General features: G+C 44.3%; 2 protein-coding genes and 1 long non-coding RNA gene across 18 annotated transcripts in view; 2 read left to right on the plus strand and 1 right to left on the minus strand.

Moving 5' to 3' along the window:
• MRO (maestro) overlaps positions 1-7,920 on the plus strand; it is a 31,287-nt gene extending 23,367 nt beyond the window's left edge. For 5 of the 6 annotated variants that reach the window (XM_039841483.1, XM_039841461.1, XM_039841475.1 and 2 more), the window contains 6 exons: positions 840-942; positions 2,218-2,364; positions 3,437-3,619; positions 5,534-5,689; positions 6,532-6,639; positions 7,003-7,920. In XM_039841483.1, the coding sequence (XP_039697417.1) occupies positions 844-942; positions 2,218-2,364; positions 3,437-3,619; positions 5,534-5,689; positions 6,532-6,639; positions 7,003-7,056 (747 nt within the window). In that variant the 5' untranslated portion in view covers positions 840-843 and the 3' untranslated portion in view covers positions 7,057-7,920. The remainder of the gene's footprint in view (positions 1-839; positions 943-2,217; positions 2,365-3,436; positions 3,620-5,533; positions 5,690-6,531; positions 6,640-7,002) is intronic. The other variant, XM_039841504.1, reaches the window with a different exon arrangement.
• Positions 7,921-12,071: 4,151 nt separating this feature from the next.
• The window catches only part of MAPK4 (mitogen-activated protein kinase 4), a 146,962-nt gene continuing 136,586 nt past the window's right edge, over positions 12,072-22,447 (minus strand). For 10 of the 11 annotated variants that reach the window (XM_039841562.1, XM_039841580.1, XM_039841534.1 and 7 more), the window contains one exon: positions 12,072-12,097. The gene's annotated coding sequence lies outside the window, so the exon portion shown is untranslated. The remainder of the gene's footprint in view (positions 12,098-22,447) is intronic. The other variant, XM_039841519.1, reaches the window with a different exon arrangement.
• Positions 18,700-20,379, plus strand: LOC120585253 (uncharacterized). Its single transcript, XR_005648285.1, has 3 exons — positions 18,700-18,853; positions 19,634-19,746; positions 20,222-20,379. It is a non-coding gene; the product is annotated as an uncharacterized LOC120585253 (long non-coding RNA).

Raw genomic sequence — 22,447 nt, forward strand, 5'->3', positions numbered from 1 at the left:
GTTCAGATTTCCACCCCAGAGGCAATTTTTGTTAAAGTTTCTTGGATATTCTTCCCTGTTCTATGCATATGCAAGTATAACTGTACATATAGATTTATCTCCTTCGTTTTTGTGTTTACACAAATAGTAGCACACTTACACACTAATTTGCACTTTCCACTCATCAGTATATTTTGGAGATCATTTTAGCACACTTTGATCTGTCCAATATTCTTTTTTAATGGCTGCATGGCAGTCGTCCTGAAGTTGGATAGTTCTAACATATATGTGTGTGATTTATTTATATTACAACTATTTAAGGACATTATATTGTTCATTACAAAGCTACAATGTCTATCTTCTGTGTACATCCTCGAGCATATGATGTGCCAATGGATCTGCTGGAAAAATTGCTGAAAGATATGTGTATTTTGAAATTATAAGAGAGAATATAAAAATCTCCTCTAAAGTACAGTACCAATTTATATTCTTGGGGGAGCTTTAAAAAAATCCAAAATTTCAGGCTACTTTTTACTTCAGTTCTCTGTGGGTGGGGTCCAGAATCTGTATTTAATTTCTTCGGTGATTCTACTACACGATGATTGTAGGATGGAACAGGAACCAGGGCCAGCTGTCTTGACCCCTGTGCTGTGATTCCTTCCAAGGTGCCTGGAATTGCTCTTTATCTTTTTATGTGACTATTCCATCTCCTCACCAAGGTGACAGGTTCCTAAGGAGAGGCCTCAGAAATGGTGCTTTTTTATACCTGGCACAGTGCTTGGTATATAACATGCTTGATGATAATGAGGCTTCCAAGAAGGTTTATAGCTCATTTGATGATTTTGCTTTTTTTTTTTTAGTTCCATGGACCGAACACAGAGAAGAATCCTGGGCCAGCCCCTTTCTATCCCCATCACCCAGCCCAAGAAGAAAAGGACATCGATGATGTTTTTCTTTTCCAAGGTTTGACACAAAATATTACTAATGAATGTCCCTTCCCAGTAACTGCTTTATAATGTGTGCTTCCCTGTTCTGCCTTGAGCACACTCCTCTGAGGCTCCTTCTTCTGAAAAGAAGTTCGATGATAGTTCTTTTAACATGGAGAGAATGTTTATAGAATAACAAGAAGATGAGTTGGGGTAAATTTAGCTTGCTATGAAATTGTAATAAAAATATAGACTGAACTGCAATGAATATTAAAAAATAATGATGAGACTGGTAATCACCCAAACACCCAATAGGGCTGCGGATCCAGTCCTTGGGTCTTGTCTGCATCTTGCATTGCCTTGGTTCTGGCTCTGGTACATGTCGCCAGGTCCTGTGCTATGCAGAACGCCAGAGCCTCCTGGTGTCAGGGCTCATATGCTCACTACAGAGGATAATCCATCTCTTGCCCTGCAGTTACTTCGAGTTTAAGTACTTGAAGTCCACGTTTCTGCATCAGCCCCACAGCATTTCCCAATTTGCATTATTTATGCATTTCTTTTCCTAATTTTAATTGCTCAGATGCATGCATTCTGGGGTGGGGCATCCTTCAGGTGTCCTGAAATGTCTGTAGATGTGTTTTGCTAATATGTCAAATGCTGTTGAGAGGCTAAGCACTGAGCATTGACCCTCGGATTTAGCCATACTGGGGACAGAGGACATCGACCTGAGTGCAGAAGGCTCAAGAGAGAAGGGAGGAGAGGAATTTGGAGAAAGGAAGTATAGACATATCTATTCTTAGACTATACTTAGTCTATACTTAGGTGTTTAGATACAAAGTAGAGCAGAAAAATAGGGAAGACCTGGAGGAGGAAGAAGGGGCCAGGAAGGGGCCAGGAAGCTCTTTCCTTCGAGATGGGAGGAATCCAGTGAGCCTCGTCCTGTGGAAGAGCTCCCTATTCTCAGCTCACGCTAACTCTTCTAAAGCCCCCTTTCTCCTGAGCTCTGTCACACTCTCAGCTGCCTGAGAGCACCCCTCTCCATAATCCCCCCAAATGACATCCCATGAGGTCCTCCTGCCTCAACACCAGCTTTTATTTTTCTTTACCCCTTTCCTCTCTCTCCACCTGTTTCTTCGTTATGTAGATCGAACTAATATATTTCCAGCAAAAAATCAGACATCTTTAGATGGAGAAAGAAGGCGTGAAATTGAGTGGGCAGCAAAGGATTTTCTTCAGAGTGAGGGATTGGGGCTGGGCTTGGTATGACTCTAAACATTCTTAAATCAATAATACATTTTGACTCATCACCCAGGTCTCTTGGAAACTGAGGTTTCAGAAGCGGGAGCCTCTGAAGAATGTGTTTTTCATCTTGGCAGAAAGAGCCCGGGACCCCAGTGCTAAAAAGCGTCACATGGCAATGAGAGGCCTGGGAACCATAGCTTGTGAGACCCCGGACAAGGTAGGAAGGGAAGATGGCGCTTGGCCAGTCCTCATGGCCTGAGTCTCCAGGACTGAGATATGGTACCTCATATACTAGTTATCTATTGCTGTGTATCAGATCACCACATACCTAGCATTTGTTAGCTCACAGATTCCTTGGGTCAGGAGTCCAGGTATGGCTTAGGTGGGTCTTCTTCTCGAGGTCTCACAGGCTGCAATCAAGGTGTGGGAAAGACTGCACTCTTTTCTGAAGCTTAGGTCCTCTTCCAAGCAGAAGTGGCTGTTGGAAGAATTCTGTTCCTTCCAGTTGTAGGACCTTTCTGGCTCTTAGCTGGATGCCACCTTCAGGTCCTAGAGGACACCAGCTCCCCACTTCTTCAAGGCCAGCAAGAGAGTGTCACCCACTCTTCTCTGCTAAGATGGAGTCCTATATCATCTAAGTAACCATGGGAATGACATCCCAAGACCATCATTATATTCAAGAAGCTGGAAGCAAGTCACTGGTTCCTCTTACTGGGAGGAGATTGTCTAAGGGTGTGACTCATTTGGGGTCATTTTAGGGTCATCATACCTCACTATTATCAACCTTGGGAAAAAGAACTGCAGGAAGGATTAACACACAGCTGGACAGCACCCTTTCTGGTGAATTTAATTTATTTTCTAATAATAATTTAGAAAATTATTAGAAAATACTTGTTGAGTAAAAGATGTTTTCCCCACCTCCTCCTTTATCATCTGTCAACTTCAGTGACCATGTCATCTTGTCCCCTGTTAAGGTCCCCGGTCTGCCCCAGAAACCTAGATCATCCAGGTCCACCCCTCTCCTTGACAGGCTGTGCTCAGTCTTGTCCACCCTTGAGCCGTGCTCCAGATCACTCTTTCTGTTCTCCTTCTAAGACTGACTTGGGCTGTTGGGTCATGTCAACAGAAGCATTTGTATCTTGATGAGGGTTGTTGCGGCAGATCCCGAAGAAAGCCATAGTCCCTTAGTTCGAGCCCTAGATTATTGGACCATTCGAAGCGGAGTTGCTTTTCAACTCATGGGAGGGACTCCCGCGCTACTGCTAACACTGTTTAAACCTTGAAAACAGGTGAGAAAGTATAAGAGAATTGTCCTGGACCTGCTGGTGCATGGACTGTATGACCCCGTGAGTTCTGAAGTCATCCACGAGAGTATGAAGACTCTGACCACCATCCTGGGAAAGAGCCAGGGGAAAGGTTTGGGCTCCTTCTTCATAGACATCACTCTTCAAACCAGGACTCTATTAGATGATGTAAGTGAGACAGCTCAGAAAAATTCTGGGCTATGAAAGTCTAAGTGGGATTAGAAATGTGAGCCCTGGGGAGTGTGTTGCTCAGGGCACAAGATCTCTGTTATTCACTTACTTGTTCACAAATCTTACCGAAAGACTCAGTACCGTGCTGAGGGCTATGGAAGATATAAAGAAGATTAGGATTCCAAAACTACTCCTCAAGTTTTCATTGTAATAGAGAAGTGAATATATGTACACTGATGAGGATGGCAACAATACCAGTATGTATTCAATGCTCTCTTATAAATGTAACAATAACAATGGTTAGCATCTAGTGAGCTCTTACTGTGTGCCAGGCACGGTGCTAGGCAATTTACACGGATTATCTCATACAGTCTTCAATAACCCTATGAGGTTGGCACTATTATTATTTTCACTTTATAGATGAGGAAACCAAGGCATAGGCAGGTTAGGTAACTTGCCCAAGGTTCACAGAGCCAATAAGTGAATATGAAACCAGGCTCTCTGACTATAGGACCTGCACTCTCAACTGCCAGGTGACCAGACAGGCTAAGTAAAAAAAATGTACTAATACATCGTTTGGTCTGAAACTGTGAGGACTTCGAGATACCTTCCTTTCAAGCTAACCAGTTAGCCTGCTGCAGACACACACACACACACACACACACACACACACACACACACACACACACGGAACAGAGAAGAAAATGAAACACTAAAGCAATTTTTGTATTTGTCACTTGTACTAAAAAAATATTTTAAAATATTTTATCAAATAAATGATCATTAGTCTACAGTCTTGCCAAGTCTCTATGACCCTCAATTCTAGATGCCCCTTGCCTCCAAGGAGATCCACTTCGGCCCTGTCTCCTCTGGTTCACCGGAAGCTGGACAGGACCAGGAAATACTGATACAAGTCCCTGCCTGAACCAGGAGTCAGGATGTGGGGTTACTGCCTTGGTTTTCTGTTACCTAATGGTGTGATAGCAAGTCACAGAAAGGCCCTGGGCCTCGGTCTCCTCACCTGGGAAGGGAAATACTTGGACCAGACACTCACCTTAGAGAGGAAGAAAGGACTAAACCCACAGACATGCACTCAGGGACGAATGAGCCAGTCAGACTAAAAGCAGGGAGAGCTGGCAAGGTGTCAGGGAAGAAACATAACTGTTATTTCTACTACAGATGGAAGAAACTCAGACCAAAGGTAAAGAGAGATGACCAGGCAAAAATGCTGGGAGTAATAAACAGGGAACGTGTCAAATGAGTTATGATGCAGCCAAAAAAAAAAAAGAAAAAAATTCCTTTATGTGTTGACATAGACAGAGCTCCCGGATATATTGTTTAATGGAAAAATTAAGGTGCATGCAGAACTGTGGCATGCCATGCTTGCATTTGTGTGAAAATGTGAGAAAGGACTATGTGACACGTATTTTTTTCCTTCTTAATTTTCTAGAGGGATACATACAAAATTTAGGTATTTATGTTTATATGACAAATTTATAACAAAATTTATATTTGCTTTGTTAGCTTGTGGGGAGGGAAATTTGGTGTCAGGTGGAGAGTGGTAGGAAGAGACTGACATTTTTTAAATAAATGCTTTTGGGCGTTTTGAATTTTGAACCATATAAATGTATTCTATTTCCAAAACATTAACTAATGAAGAAGAAAGCTGGGAAGCTGGGAGCAGCACTAATGATCCCACGTCTAATCCTTCTCTTCTGCGATGCAGAGGTTCCCTGAAGACTCAGCCCATCCCCACTCTGTCCCCCACCCCAGCCAGCTAAGTGCTTTAGACTGGATCTGATGGCCCACCCTGTAGCATGCAAACAAGGGAGATGGCTGTGGTCTTCTAGGATGCAAGAGCTTTTTGGTGATGACCTGCAATGTGTTGTTTTGTTCATGGGGGGTCCACAGGAGAGCGACAGCCTGAGATACTCGGCCTTTGTCTTGTTCGGGCAATTGGCTGCCTTTGCTGGGCGAAAATGGAAGAAGTTTTTCACCAGTCAGGTTAAGCAGACTCAAGATTCCCTCCTGATCCATTTACAGGATAGAAATCCCCAGGTCGCCAAGGTAAATCCATGACTCCCCAACCAACTGCATGGAATCTCTGTGCCATTCACAGAGGAAGTCGTAATGCAGCACTGTTGAGTTGAGATGCCAGACTCTCCGTTCCTGCCAATTAAATTATAAATACTTAGCAGCATATCCATGTGAATCTTGGAAAAAGTGCTTCCTCAATGTGTAATTGCTCTCGGAGCAAGAGTGCTATTTTCCATTTGCTGCCTCACCTGCCTAATCCCAGCACCTGGCAATGCTAGATGAGCTCTGGTTAATGGAGAGGGAGGGCAGAAAGGCCCAGGTTTAATCCATGGGGCAGCAGCCCACGTAATGAGGATATTTAGTCACGCCCAGTTTAGCCTTTGTCTCTGCACCTAGTATAGACTTCTAGTCCCTGGCTTCTCAATTCCCTGTTTTATTTTTTTTGTTTTATTCTGGGAGACAACATGTCCTAACAGGGTTGAATCAACCTCAAGATTGCTTTGGAGTTGAGCTGGGTGTTTCAAAACCATCAGGAGCAAAGGGTTCCACCAAACCACTTGTCTTCTTTAAGGAGAGAGAGAGAGAGAGAGAGAGAGAGAGAGAGAGAGATTTAGGAATCCAGTATCACTTTTGATGGGATAATAACAAAGCTATGGTGAACTATAAAGCTATGCCCTTCCCAATGCCCCCAAATTATAGACATGGTCATTTTATAAGCATCAACCCGTTAAAGTTCAAGTTTTCAAATTTCCTGGAAGTCACTTTCACACTCTCAGTGGCCCCTAAACCACAGATAGAGTGCAATCTTCTTTGCTTGAGATTCTAGAATTCTCTAATATTTTTGACAATAAGATGGTAATATTTTTTCTCAGGCTTGCAAAACAACGTTACGAGCCTGTACTCCATATCTGAAGCAAAGAAAGGAATACAGCTTCCAGAGTGAAGAAGATCAAAGGAACCCCAAACTCTGCCGGCAGCTGGTGAGTGAAGGAGGGTAGGAGAGAATTCTCCCAGAGGTCTCTGTACTCCCGGTGTTCATGCAGAAGGTGGCTGGGCACCATCAGGGAGTTATCCCTCATAAAACCACTCAGGCCAATTATGTTTCAATTGCAATTGACCCATAACCAAACGTAAATGGCTAAATGCCTGGAGGATTATGAACAAAGCATATTGGCAGTTCCAGTACAGATCAGTTAATGAACACAGGCAATGGCACCTCCAACTCTGAGAATCTGAAGATTCCTTGTCTTTATGCTTTGCATTTGACCACTGTCGACACATTCTGTACTCGAGGAGGTTTGCTGACTCCCTCCTTCATCTGTACCTTTGCTAATTTCTTTCAGAGCCACTATCATCCAGAGCTCCTGCAGTACTTCTACGCAAATAAAATTCTGTAAACACAGCAGCCAGGCAGTGGTTCTACGTGAGCACATTTCGGGAGGGCTGACGTTCCCCTTTTTTTAACTCTTTAAATGCTTCTGTGGAATTGTATAATGATATCCGAAGTAAATTTAAATGGCTCACATATGTCATTTTCTCCCTATACAAAGTGGATGAGAAACTACATACTTTCTCTGAGACATTTAAAGTACATGTAGATTTAGTGATTATTTCTCACCTTTTTTTTTCATAAGTTCAACGCTGTCATCTATCTTTTATTTTTAATTTCTGAGGCTTAGGAAAATAACTGTTACCTTAAGTAATTTTTAAATCTGCTATTGATACTTTGCTGTTTGCTACTGACATCTTTTTTTGGCAAGACCTATTTAAAGTTGGTCAAGGTACTAAGAAGATGATTTAGAGGGGTATCTTTAGCTTCTCATAATCTTCAACAGCCATTGCCTACGAGATTGTTCCAAATAAGAATTAATAAAGAGAAGAACAATCTATAAAGCATGTGCTGAAAAACCTCAGGTCGATGGCAGTGCATGGAATAATAACAATAATAATAATAAGTACCATTTATTGGGAATGTTTATAATTTATTGGACACTAAGTGCTGTGCAAGTTTTATTTAATAAAACGACACTACGATAAAGGTACTGTTATTATCCTAATTTTATAAATGAGAAAACTAAGGCAAAGAGAAATTAAGTAACTTGCTCAAGATGACCCAGTAAATAATGGAGCCATAATTCAAGTCCATGTGGTCTGACTTCTGGAGCCTGCATTCAACCAACATACCATACTGCCTTGTTATGGAATAATTGATGGATGGTTAGAAATGTAAGAAAAAAATTAAAATAAAAAAACTCCTCAGCTTCTGATCTTTTATTTAACTCAGTTTACTTTTGCTTTTTATGTACTAACTACGCATTTTTATTAATTTCATTTATGAGCTAAGTACATATTTTTATTAATCATCTATTGGTTATTATGTCCATTTTTTGGTGATCAATCTTACTTGCATGAGGGGTCACAGCACTCTCACAAAAGGTTTCAAGAAAAATCTCTTAGTCCTTTCCACCTTTCCTTCAACAAGATTGCCTCTAGAGCTTCTCTTATAGAAATTCCGATATTACCAGTGAACTTGGCATTCAGGTCATATCCTGGACCACCTATGTCTATTTTGAAAATGGAAAACATGAGAGGGTTATAAATGCTACGGAAGGATCGTAATGTCATTCTGAGAATCAGAAACTCAATTTTTTGCCCCAGTTCTCCAGACACAGGCCCATGTACACAGCACAGGTGAGGGGGTGAGGTGTGTCCTAGGAGAGACAAGTATGTGGAAGGTGGCAGAAGGAACAGCAGGAGCCAGGCATGAATGGATTTTATTTATTCCTATTTTGAATCTGGGGCCCCCAGTGTGAATCTGGCTTTGCCCCTTACTGATCTGACCCTGGGTAAGTTAGTCACCAAGTTGATGTAATAACTCAACTCATAGCGTTGTTGTGCTACAAAGATTTAGTTATGTAATACTGAATACTTGGCACATGCTTAGCACACAGAAGGTGCTCAGGAAATGTTAATTTTGCTCCTCACCTCAAATCAGCTCTCCAGATACTGTTTCTTCTCTTCTTGGAGCTGCTCAGGTTTCCAGAGAAGTCCATTCTGACTTGCAATATGGGGATTTGAGTGTTCTCTTGATTCTCCCCAAAGAATGATTGTAGTACCATGGGCAGCCCTGCATCCTGCTCCTCACCAGGACCCCAAAAATGTGGCTTTCAGCCTTACCTGCCATGGATGTTCAACGGATTGCTTGAATTCTTGAATTGCAAATGCTAGTGCCTTGACCAAGCATAAATCTGTCACCTCGGAGGTTTCGGAATGGCTCAATGCATTTCAATAAGGAGAATCATAACTGAATGAGAATTGCTAGTTGCTCTCTCCCCCTGGGCTCTGGAGGGATCTTGCGGATGCTCAGGGCAGGAGTGGTGCCTTTTATGCTCCCCAAATGGCTCAATGAGCTCTTTCATCCCAACAGATAGGCCCAACAGCTCTGCTGATAACTCTATGTTGTATCTTTTGGGCGATCTCTTGTTAATAATTAACGCCCCATCTTCTGTTTCCAAGTGTGACAGCTGTAATCATGTTCCTTTCAAGCTAATGAATTTCCTGCAGCAATGTGCAAATGTTAGCCAGGTGATGGCCCAAGTGTCACCCTGCAAGAAGAAAATGTTTTTGAGAAATGTAGATCAGAGTTAAAATGTCATTTCCTAAGCCATGCTGCCAGAGGCACATGCCATAACAAAAGTGTGATCAGAAATTCAAAGCTTTTAAACATCTTGCATTGGTTACATCAGCAGGTACAGCCTCTGTGGAGGAGAGAAGCTCAATTCCCAAATGTGACAACATGTGTGCCGGAAAGACACATGATTTGTTGTAGAAAACCTTGCTTTGCTCCCTGACCATATCACTTAACCAGCTGGTTATCTTTGGCAAGTCCTGTAACCTCTCAGAGCCTCCATTTTTTCATCTGTAAAATGGGAGGAAAATCCACCATACAAGATATTCTGACGATCAAATGAGGCAGTCTGTGTAAACCGTAAAATGTTATCCCAAGAAATGAGGTTGATGTTATTTACATGGTAGTTACTCATCATCACTCATTATCAGAGCCCATTTATACAGAGAAAGGGTGGGAAAATGAAATACAATATTGACACGGACCCCAATTTAAAAGCAACAATCGAAATGCAAAAATATTAAAAATATAAAAATGGTAAAATTAAGTATAATAAACACACTGTTTTACATCAGGATGCTTCTCCAGACAACAAGTACTCCTGTTACAATGTGAAATAGGATTCAGTTTGTAAGTTTAACATGTACCTATTGGGTAAAATTTAGTTACACTCGAACTTCTTCAGTGTGGTAGGAAGAGTAACATTCAGAAATTGTGGAAAACATGTCACTCTTCCTTCGGCTCACTCAAATATCGAGATTAAATTTAACTCAAAATATTGATGACTTTGTTAGGGAAGAGTGAAAGCTTTAACCTGTTTAGGGTTTTAAAACTGCTAGAATAACAGCTCGCTTACTAGACCTTTATAAGCTTCAGAAGAGTAAACTGAAGCAGTCTATCCAGGCAATGGACAGAGCGCGGATTACATTAATTCAAAGCGAATGAGCTCATTTTACAACCTTAGCGAGCAAATTCAATTTCTTAAACAAAAATGTTATACCTTAAGGGAATAAACACAATTCCTTATATTAAACATGGTTTACTTGTTTCAATGGTCAAGCTGTTTTATTGGTATGTCTTGCTTCTCATTAACTGTCAGTAAACAAAGGAATAATTTTATCATGAAGATAATGGAATATGCACAATTGAATCTGTTTAATCTTAAAAGACCTTTGCCCTACCTGGATCTGGGGTTATAACTGGATCCAAATATGTATTGATTAACCTCCTTGCTCTTACCTTTCCCAAGAAAAGGACTGGCTGGCTAAGCATTTTGGATTTCACAAGGCTTTTTATTAAATACGATTTAAAGTTACATGTCAATAAATGAAGATTGCCTGAGAAGTCAAAGCCTGAACTTCTGTTTTCCCCGATAATCATGCAGGACTGTCCCCAGCTGGGTCCAGGGAAGTCACTTCCCTTCTTAGCCAGTAGAATGGGGAGGTGTCTGAGTGGGTGAGGTTGGGTTATATGCTCTTTAGGGGGTGTCCAAATCTTACCCCTATAGAACCAAACTAAAATAGAGTCCCTTATGTCAATGACAAAATTGGAGAAGGTCAACACAGGCACATAAAAGGAAATTTAACCTAATTTTACAGAAATTTACAGCTATTCTCAGAAATCAGCGGAGGACACCAGCCAATCCCCAGAGCCGAGTCTATTCACACCATCTCTGGACTTCCTTGTTCCCCTGACTCAGCTACCCTGATCCAAATAAGAAAGAAGACCACTAGGCAACCTATCAGCTGAAAACAAGCCAAATAACTTCTTTTATCCCATAAATATCCCTTAGTCTGTGAGCAATTTGGAACTCATTGCTCTCATAGCCCTGAGTTTCCCAGTTTGCAGGTCGAAAGCCTTGCCATAAACTCATCTGTCTGCTTTGTTTTATTCAGTGTGCAGAGTTTGGTTCTTGACACCCTCTGTGCTTCTAAGTGTTTCTACAGCTGGAGCCCGCAGTGCGGCAAACAGCAGGCGCAGAGGGTTGAGCTTCAAGCTTCTTCCACTTTCAAAATGCTTTAGATAAGAGGGTAGTTAACGGTGATCTCTCATCAAATGAAAGCAACAGTCCATCGATTTTTTTTCATGGGTGGCCATAAAACAACCATTAAAAATAAACAAACAATAAACAGCTGGCAAACCCTTTGCCTCTTTTTTAGCTCACGCCTCCTCTCTTCAATCTGCCGCTGCCCTGGCTCTACCGGGAGGAATAAATACAGATTATGAGATATGTGATGTCTGCAGAAAGGGGTGGTGGCCAAGACATCACGGGTGGTTTATTGTGAAGGAGGGTTGGGCGAGGCTGGGATTTTCCTGCCGGATATGTGTGGTGGGTGTTGGAAATTATTTCTGGCCTCAAAAATTAATTCCTCCCTCCTGTTATGAGCACAGCCACCCCAGGGGCCCATCAGGCACATTTCCTTGTCCTTTTGAATACAGCCCTTTCACTGGAGGGAAGCTCTATAAATGAACATCTATTATTCGGTTTAGTCTTCAGGTCCTTCTGCTGGGTTATTAACGGCATCCCGTAGCCTGTTGCAGAAGGTTTGATGGTTGCCTGAGGAACTCCCGTACCTCATGCGGCCCTGCCCTTTCTAGAACTATTTAACAGCATGAGTTTGTATTAACATAGGACCAGAATCTGCAAGGAAGGCAAACGTGGTCAGTTACTATTGCTGTACAACCTTTCCTGCCATGAGAATGTCATTTCTTACCAAATTTAAGCACATTTCTTTGATTGACTTCTTCAATACTGTTGAGTGCCAGTGATTCCAAAAATTTGTAGTATGTGTGTGTGTGTGTGTGTATGTTTGGGTAACTGCATAGAGAAAAACTTTTTCAAGTACGCATTACTTATCAAGAAACCCATATTTCAAAGAGTGCTAGAAAATTCAATGGAGCTGCTTTTAAACCACCTCTACCCCACCGTAACAATTAGCCCAATCTAGCCAAGGTTCCTTTCATCTTCTCTCTCTGTCTCTTCTGGAGGCACGTAACATCTGACAACTAACTTTGGGCTCTAGGGACAAATCCCTTCTCTGATCCTTCATTACATTCTTAAGAATTCGGGGCCCTCGGAGACCAACCAGGGCCTTTGGATTCTTTTGATCGGGCCTTTGGACTCTCTTGATCTCTTGATCTCTTCGAGAAGCGAGGAAGCCTTCTATATTAAGAACCACTGATCTTTTCCTGGGATCCCCACGTGGAAGTGCTGCCCGAAGGATTCTGCTTACATGGCTGGCTTGGCATGAGCTGATGTCTCTGCTCCTTCGGCTGCTGTGGAATGTTCCCTGGGAGAGAGCTGCTCTGTGTGCGATTACAGCTAATGGTTAGTCAGTCAGTCAGAGGCAGTCTCAGCTGGCTGGGGACAGAGGCACATGTGAGGCACTCCTCACATCTCTGTGTGGCCCTGTGACATCCTTTTTCACTTCCTCCTCTGAAAGTTCTGGTCTCGAGGGGCCCTCAGCCCCGAGTGTAAATACCCCTTACATTCCCTTAGCCGGCCAATCTTAGACCATGGATCCAGGAAGAGAACTTCTAGTGTGGGACCCCTGCTCAGAGTCAGGTGGTGGCAACAGCCCTGTGTGAATCTGCTCTTCTTGGCCTGGTCTTGACTTTTCTCTGCTACAATCAATAATCAATAATTCTATATCCTGTTTCCTAAGGGCCCTTTCTCTCTGACCTCAAAGTGGACAGAGCTGTTGAATTATTATATATGAACAGTGATTGTGCATTCGTCCCCTTCTCAGGGATGTTTGCCTGGCATCCTGTGCCTCTACTATGTACTGTCCACAGCCACTGTTGTGACTGTTAAATACTTTAAAGATAGCTAGTCCGAATTAAGATGTGTTGTAAGTATAAAATACACACTGGATTTTGCACACCTAGTATGAAAAAATAGTGTAAAATAGATCATCTCAATAATATTTCATATTGGTTATATTTCTCAAAGGATATTTTAGATATATTGGATTAAATAAAAGATATTATTCAAAACAAATTTCATGTGCTTCTTTTTACTATTTCTTAATCTGGGCTCCTAGGAAAGTTAAAATAATATATGTGGCTTCATGTGTGGTTCATGTTCTATTTCACTTGGGCCTTGCTGCTCTAGTAAATGCTTAAAAAGCCAGGTGGGTGGGGAGGGGTTTTTAAGCCAGAGATCTCCCAGAAAGCACATCTTTACGTCGCTCACCTGCTCCTTTTAAGAATAAGGGTCTCTCTGATTGGCATTGAATGGGTTTGAGCTAATTCAGTAGTCTCCTGCATAGAGACAAGCAAGGAGGGAGGAGGGAGGAGGTAAAAGAGAAACCTAGCCACTGGTGGGGCAAAAATTCCTGAATCTGGACAATATGATCGGGGTCCTGGCTCATAGTGACCCTTTTTGGCTGGGAGCCCAGATTGGTACAGCAAAGGGAGGCCTGAAACCTCAATTAATTTGTCCTTCTGCCTCTGGGGAAATACCAGCTATGTCATTTTGCCATCTGGGATGATAGAACCAGGCTGGGGCATTACTGCCTGGATGAGTGACTGGGCCTCACCAACGTAGTGAATTATGGGACTTTTTTTTTTTTTAACAATAATGTATCCAGACCTTCTGATCTCTGCCAATCTGGTAGTAAAAATAGCACCTCATTGCAGTTTTATTTTGCATTTCCCTTATCAGTTGTGAGACTGAGCATCTTTCTAATGGTTTATGCGTACTTCATGGTGAAGCGATCAGCTAGTAAAGGAAATACCTTTAGGTGGGCAAACTATTCAAGACCTATCCAGTCACCTTGAGCAGAGAGCTCTTTATCTACATAAAAGGCCAGACCATCTCAGATCCAGGAGGTAGGGTGGAGGTTCTGGTGGACTGGGCAGCACCCTATTAAGCCTTCGTAAACAAACTTAGACCATCTGAGATAAAGGGGACACTTCTCCCCAGTTGGATCTCTATCACTGGCCTGGGAAGAGGAGCCCCCTTGGTGAGGAGTCACTCTGGCCCTAGTATGTTTGGGAAGATTGGAGGGGAGGATGTTTCAGAGTTCCCTCCCCAGGAATGAAAGCTGGGGAAGAAGCCCAATTTACCTCCTTCGAAAGGAGGAAATCAAGCATAATAAATGGGGAGCATTATACCTTTGTAATTTCTCCAGATCCTTGGTAGGGATTAGCAATGAACCTCTTTCATGGAAAGGGCGTGAGCCTGTCTTTTGAGCCCTGAGCAAGAGGGCTGTGGGTGTCCGCAGGGCCATGTGGGAGAGAGGGCAGGCTGGGACCCAGGAGCCAGCTGCATGGGAAGAAGGAGGGGGCAGGACCCCAGTGTATGTGAGGAGGGGAGGGACAGCAAAGGGTGTGCTACCTTTATGACCCCTGGAACCTCAGCTCCTGAACTCCTCAAGCCCCTGGTCCTGCCACTCAACAAGGGGAGACTGCCAGCCAGCCCCTCTCTGGCTGGCGGTGGTACCCCCCTTAGCCAGAGGGAGAAAAGCAAAGCTGCTCAGTGACCAGAGGAGGGCGACAATATCCCGTCTTCCACCTCCCGAGAGCCTTCTTCAGGTCTGGGCAAAGACCAGCTTAGGATTTCCAGGACACACTAGGAATTCTCACAGCAAGAAAGGGTTTATTCTGCTGCTGCAGTGGGGCAGGGAAAGGTCTCACTCTTCACAGCAAAAGCAGGAAATTTCTCTCATTCCTGTCTCCAGCCTTTCAATAGGTATTTGTTGAAGGCTTTTCTGTGCTTAGCTGATAATCACCTAAGGGTTACCCAGGCCTTGTTACATGAGCTGCAGGTGCACCTCCCGGCTGTCGGGTGCCTCTGCCCGGCCCCAAACAGCGGCCTGAGCTGCCCCAAGGGAAGGGAGTTTCCCCTGTTTTTTTGGGGGGGGGAGGGCGGGGAGGCTGGTTAATTCCTACTCATGCTTCCAGAACCCTCCCCTTTGTCTTGTTTTTTGTTTTTGTTTTTGTTTTGGTGCTAAACTCATAAAATATAAAATCCACCATTTTAATCATTTTAAAGTATACAAATCAGTGACATTTAGCACATTCACAATGTTATGCAATCATCACCACTGTCTAGTTCCAGAGCTTTTTCATCACCCCAAAAGAAAGTGAATAAACAAGCTGTGGCACATCTAGACAATGGAATATTATTCAGCAATAAAAAGAAATGAGCTATTGAGCTGCAAAAACACATGGAGGAAACTTCAATGCATATTAAGTGAAGAAGCCAATCTGAACAGCCACGTATTGTATGATTCTAACTGTATGACATTCTGGAAAAGGCAAAACTGTGGAGACAGTAATAAGATCAGGGGCTTGAGGGAAGGGAGAGAGAGATGAAGAGGTGGAGCATGGGGGATTTTTAGGGCAGCGAAGCTATTCTGTATGATACTGTAACGGTGGATACATGTTATACATTTGTCAAAATCCACAGAACTGTGCAGATCAAAGAGCAAACTTAATGTACTATGGATGTTAGTTACTAATAATATATCAATAATATTTCTTCGATTTTAACAAATGTGCCATGCCAAGGCAAGAGGTTAGAAATCGGGAAACAAGTGTGGGGAGGAAGTATATGGAAACTTCATTTCCTCTGTGAACTTAAAGCTGCTCTAAGCAACATTCTATTAGTTAAACAATTGAAAAACCTCAACAGCTCCCCCCCCCAAATAAAAGGGTGACTGGGAGCTTCTGTGCTATAATTTCCTTTTATGTTTATTTGAATGCTGTTTACATGTGAGTGAAAGGCTGAGAACTACTGTATTGGTGTTGGAACTATGAAGGTATAAGTCTGAGAATAATAACCATCACCTGGATGTGAATAGAAAAAATAAAATGAAATCCTGGAAGAGTAAAATTAACTAACCCTGAAACTGCTCCATCTCCAGATCTCTTGTAAGAAAATAAATCTCTTGTTGTTTATTACTTGTAATTGGTCTTCATTTGCCTGCAGTTAAAAACATCTTAAATCATGTATAAGGATAATCAGCCCATTTTATACATAAGTAAGCTGAGGTTAGGAGAGATTCAGCTACTTGCCCAAGATCACACAGCTAGAAAGTGGTCTGGCTGTGATTCACCTGGTTTCCTAACTCCCAATGCTCCACATTCTTTCAATCTAATGTGTACTTCTCTTGAGTGTGGGAGGGACGTGTGATTTGCTTCTCACCAATAGAACCTGCCTCAGGTGTTGGAGGGACTCTCATCGCTGGCTTGATGAGTAAATGGCCGTGTTGGAGAATCAAGGGACTGCAGGCGTCTCTAGGACCCAAGGCGGCCTTCGTAGGCTGGCAAGAAACTTCAGTCATTAAATAAAATTCTGCCAACCACCAAATGAGCTTGGAAACAAATCCTTCCCCAGTCAAGCCTCCATGAGAATGCAGCCCAGTTAGTACATTGATTACAGCCTTGTGACCCTAAGCAGAGGACCCAACTAAGCTGTGCCTGGACTCCTGACCCACAGAAATTGTGAGATACTAAATGGATGATGTTTTAAGCTATTAAGTTTGTGGTAATTTGTTATGCGGCAGTAAAAAACTAATACACTATCCCCTATATGAGCCATATTTTGATTTTCCACAATTATCTAAATTGCAAATCTTGACATTGCTACAAATTTGGACTTATTTTTCAGGTGGATAAGCAATGATTCTGGAATGAAACAATTTGCTAGCAAGAGTTATCTTTTTGTTTTGAATTACAGGACAGCGGGAAAGAACCGTGTGGTTTGAACAGAGCATAATTAAATTGTCTTTCTTGAGACCTTGTGTCAATCTGATTAGCAAGCAAAGTATTTTTTCTTTTGGTTCCCCAGGTTGTAAATATTCTCTATCTGCTAAATCCTTTTGTCAGAAGGGATTTATGACACTAAATAACAAAGTACTTTCAGATCCAAATGATTTGCTTCATAGTTTCTCTTTTAATGAAAAACTTATTTCATTAAAAAAAAAGAGACCCATGCATCTGATTTTATATTTCTCTTGTTAAAACAAAGACTTATATACTCTAACTACGTAGAACTCACTAAGCTATGCCTGTTAATGGCCCTCCGCCAGACAAAGGATAAAGTCTCCTTTATCGTGAAGATGTAGCTGAGAAGCAGCCTAGAGGGGGTGACCAGCCTGGTCACCCCCGCTTACAGGTTTGACTTACAAAGGTGGGATGCTGTTAAACCAAGGGACAGGGAGGTAGGGTGGGGTGGACAGACTCCAAGGCCAAGTCCAGTCCCAATTCTAGACCACAACATTAAAACTAGCCAAGAACTCCAGTTTTGAGTTACTAGTATGTAGGATTAGCTGGAAGTCTATTACATTTTAAGGAAGCTTTATCACCAAAGAAATCCCAGAGCTGGCAGATAGTGTCTAGGGCAGTCCTCAAACCGCTTTCCAGAGAACGGGCTGCTAATCTTGGTCGATCCCCAGAAAGGACATGCTTTCCAACATCCATCTGAGAAGTGGCCATGGCAGACAAACTTCAGGGGAGAGTCCTTGAGGGAGCAACACCGTGAGCAGTCGGACGGGGCTGACACCAGCATAGGCAGCCCCTGCTGCTTCTATTCCAGTGACTCCCACGTGTGGTTAACATTCTTCTTTTTTCCAAATGGGTTTATTGCAGTTTTGTTTGTTTGTTTGTTTGTATTGCAGTTTCCCCGTTCTCTTCACCACTGTCTTTTGGGGATGCTGGGGTAGATAGTTTACCTTTAGCCTTTGACCGTTGATCTGCTCCACCAAGGCCTTTCAGGGGAGCTCACCTCTCAGAGGTCCTGGATTTGGAGGTGGATGAACCAACTAGCTCAGCCTTTACTCGTTCAAGGTATGTCGTATTTATCTGTTTCCACAGCCCTGGGATATAGTAATCCTCACTCCATATTTGTTCATTGAGGGAATAATTGAAGTGATTTTTAATTGTCTTTGTTTTGTGGGTCAGGAAACAGAGGCCCGAGAAGGCGAGAGGCCTGACCCGATCTCTGAATGACGGGAAAAGTTTCAGACCGATGCCTGCTGAATCACCGGTGGTCTCTTGGCCTCCAGATGTCCTCGTTTCTTACTGTCCGTGTCAGCGGGAACAATGAGGCCCAAGAATCAAATTCAAACCGTGGCTTCAACAGAGCACAACCTTCATAAACTCAGCGTCTCTCTCCCTCTGCTCCTAAACTAAATTGGTTCCTGCTCATTTCATTTCTTCCCTGGTTCTGATGGAAGCTTGGCTCCAGGTGCTGGGTCTGTAAGTCAGGATCTCGGAGACACAGTGGACTACGTTTCTGGCTTAATCATGCACGAAAGAGCAGAAACCAGCCTGCTGGAAAAAGTGCTGATGTGGGAGACGATGGGCACAGACTTCTGCAGGGGCCCATTCCAAGGGCACGGAAGGTTCACACCCCATCTCTCATGACCTCTAGCTTTCCCATTTGTTCTTGGCCTCCAGGAGGGCAGGTTGTGAACTAGGGGAGCTGCTGGGGAGTGAGCTGTCAGAGACAACACACGTCAGGACAAATAGCTCATGGGGCGAATTCACCAAAACCAAATCGAGTAACATTCTAATCCATATGAAAACAAGCCCCTGAGTGGCTTGTGCCAGATGAGGTAAGTGGAAAGCATGATGTCACCGTTCAGGCATGGTCCCTCCCTCCCTCCCCCCACCATCTCTGTGTCACCCCCTTCTTGCTTTTCTCCCTCTCCCCACTCCTTTCATCTTGGGATAGGCTCCCCTCCTTGCTCTCTCTCCAGCACTGGGGGGCAAGGCATCTTCTCTCTTTCCCTAAGGCTTTCTGACAAGACCTGTGCAGGGTGTCTCCACTTTTTAAAGACACACTCAGTAACAGTGAGGTGAGAAAGACTGATAAGGCATGGAATCTGTTGCAGCCTTTGACAGGTGACAGGCATCTCAAAACCCCCTCCCCCAAGCAGAACGGTCTCTGACAGTGAAAAATATTCCCCCACCTTATGGGCGCTATTTTGTAGTCCTTGAAATCAGACCATAGACCTAAGGCTGGCAAATTCAGAATTCAGCTGAGTAGAAGCAATGGGGAGGTGGGAAAGGGAGGGACAAGGTTAACTCTGCCCAGAAGCAAGTCTGGCCGGCGTCGTGGGCCTGTGGGACTGCTCGCTGCCCCCTTCCAGCCTGGAGCAGGTGGTCAGCAGACAGGAGACAGGCTGCTCCTCCTGCTCGGTCCTTTGTCTCCACTCTGTCCCCGTCGGATCGTCGGATCTCATTATCCTCTCCTCCAGGCCTCTGCAGCTGCTGCTGACTGCTTTCTCCTCAGCTCTCCCCCTCTTCCCCGCCTGCTGCCCACATTTCTCCCCCTCCCAAAACTCCTTGTTCTTCCTGGTAATTCCATCACCAGGCATTTGATCCAATTTTAGGTCCATGGCTTCCCAGGAGTGGCAGATGGACGGTATGAGTCCCCAAAGGAAGAGCTGCTTTGAGACTTTGCCTGAGTCAGACGGGTGATGCTCGAAGCATAGGAGCAGCGATGGTGGGTAAATTTCTGACACTCCTTGCCCGGAGGTGAGGTCCTTTAGGGCAGCCGTGGGTCGGTCGTGTTCATGCTGCATCCCCAGCTCTAAGCGCTGTGCCTGGCCCGTAGCAGACACTTCATCAGTGATGTTGTGTGAACCATGTCCGGGACTGTTGGGGAGGCCCTTGCTGTGGAAACTTGTCCCAAGGAGACCTCCTGTGAGTGCTGGAGCCACCCATCGAGGTGTGTGCACACCCTGACTCCCCTGTTTAAGTCACCCTTCACACTATACGTGTGTGCAGGACTTCACACTGTGCGGCATTTCCAGAGCCCTGGCACTCTTGGGCGTGTCAGCCACATCTGGGCACCATCCAGGACTTGCAGGTGAGACCCGTTTGACAAAAGATAGGACTGAGTCGGCACTTCTGAGCTTCATCTCAGACCAGCCTCTCCAGTAACCTTCCCTCTAAAGAGTCAGTTCTTGGGATTTCAGACCGAGAATACTGATGGCCTCTGTCGTTCTGCTGGTTTGTGCAAACAAAACGTCTTCCTCAGGCCGGGTTGGAACAGGTAAGAGAATAAGTGATCGGAGGACACTGAGGTGATTGATTTGGGCCAGTGGCCCCACAGAGGGTGTGAAAAGAGAAGGGAAAGCAAAGATGACACAAAGCCACTTGGAGGTGTTCCTGGCAAGCAGCCAGAGGTGTTACCAGCGAGGGCTGTCAGCTGGGAACTGCCTGGGCACGGGGCTGGGGTCCCGCTCTGTCTTTCTGAAGCAGAGAGCAGGTGAGGAGGTCGGCTGGTTGGCTTGAGGGACAATCGTCCTCACAGCCAGGCTGGGTGTCCATAAAACTCTAGTAGCGGCTTCACAGAGCCTAATCCTATAGCCTGAGCAGGCTTCCCTCCTCCCTCTTATAAGTCAATAGACTTTCTTTCCACAAGAGAGGAACCTTGGAGTGACCTGTTTGTCACTTGCACAGCAGAGACTGCGGCTTGAGCCCCAGAGTGCGAGACAAGTCTGCGCCTGCTCAGAGGCTGGTGGGGACGGCCCTGCCAGGAGTCCGTTTGCTTCAGGGAACCGAGCCCGTCCTCCTTCCTCCCTATATGAGAAGGGAGCCTTGAAGCAGTAGGAAGAGGCAGGAAAAGGTGAAATGGCTAATTTATAGGGTCTATCAGCAGCTCTGGCAGCCACGGGCAGGGGCTCCGAGTAGGGCTTCGCCATGACTTCCCTGTGGCTACTGCTACCCCAGCAGTTGCCACTTGGACATTGTGTCCCTTTGACCTCAACAGTAAACATGGCCTTTCAGAGCCTGAGATGACGGGGGAGGACAGGGCAGGTGTGGGTCAAGGTGCCCGAGACGGTTTCTTTGTGCACAGTTGAAGAGGAAATTGGCTAAGGCTGAATGGTCTGCATATCAGGCCAGAGAAGAGGTTTCTGGTCGGAATGTTCCTCCTTCCTCATCACCACTTACTCATATTCCCTGCCTCCTCACAGGCTCCCATCCTGACCTGACTCTGTCCCATCAGATTCTCCGTCCAGAAGAAAACTTTTCCAAGACGGCCTTTCTCCACCTTTCCCTAGAGAATGTTCCCTATTCATTCTCAGTCCCGTTCAACCTCTAGCTCCTTCACCAAGTGATGCGTGATTCTTCTACCTGGTCTTCATCACTCTTGCTTTGAAGGTTCTCTTAGGGAAGGCAAAACTTTACCTCTACCCCTCTTAGGTTTTCAGTTGGAACTCAAACAAAAAGAGAGATTAACAAGAGGAAAAATAACAGTGTCTTAACGCACATCATACGAAACCTAATACAGAGAGTAACTCAAAGTGCTGGCTTGGAACTCTGGCTGAATTTCAACGCAGGACAATCCACCTGTAGAGAAATGACAGGACAAAGGAAAGCAGGTTAAAGCAAAGAGTGGGAAGGTAAAAGTATGGGAGGAAACTAAGGAGTATTGCTAGTTTGCAGAGTCCTCTGGTGCCCTCTCTGGGCTGATAAATCTACCTCTAGTAAGAGGAAAGTTTATACCCTGCCTTTAGGCAGAAAAGAGGAAAGGTGGAGAGCTCTTCCCGCATTTGCTGCTTCTTAATTGCCCTCAGCTCAGAGTAATTTTTATGTCGAAGCGGCAGATTTGGGGTGACATGTTACGCTATCTTTCATTCTGTCGCGGGCTCACGCCTTTCCTCCCCGTTTCACCCGAACGGCTGTGACCTCTGTCCCTTTCTCTCAGGCCTTGCTCTGAGTCTAGCTAAGCCGGTGAGGGATTTCATGCTAGTGCAACATGTTGTTTCGTCCAGGTTGCGTGCAATAGTAGAAAGACAGTGATGTGAGAGATGTCGGCTCTCTGGGACAGACTGGAGGAGCTGGTGAAGGGGCCTTCTCTGCAGAGCTTTGTTTACTCCATTTGGGGGACAACAGCCAGTCACAAGAGGTTTAGCCCTGGCTGCTTTTTTATCTGACTGGGTCCTGTTATGTTTTTTAATGAACAAAGTTTTGTTTCCACAATCCTCAATAGATGCAGACCTTTGTAATTACGAGTTATCATAAGAATGTTCCATTCCCTTTGACCCATATTTGTAAGCAGAGAACTAACTGAGCTTTCTGAGCGCAAGACGGCTTACCTTCCGTCAAATCGGTGGCCATCCTTGGCAGCAGCTCCTTCCACTTCCAGATTCAGACTGAAATTTCCTTTGCATGCTCGAGGTAGACTCATCTCATTG

Source organism: Pteropus medius, unplaced genomic scaffold, assembly GCF_902729225.1.
Source record: "Pteropus medius unplaced genomic scaffold, Ma_sr-lr_union100, whole genome shotgun sequence".
Taxonomy (NCBI): domain Eukaryota; kingdom Metazoa; phylum Chordata; class Mammalia; order Chiroptera; family Pteropodidae; genus Pteropus; species Pteropus medius.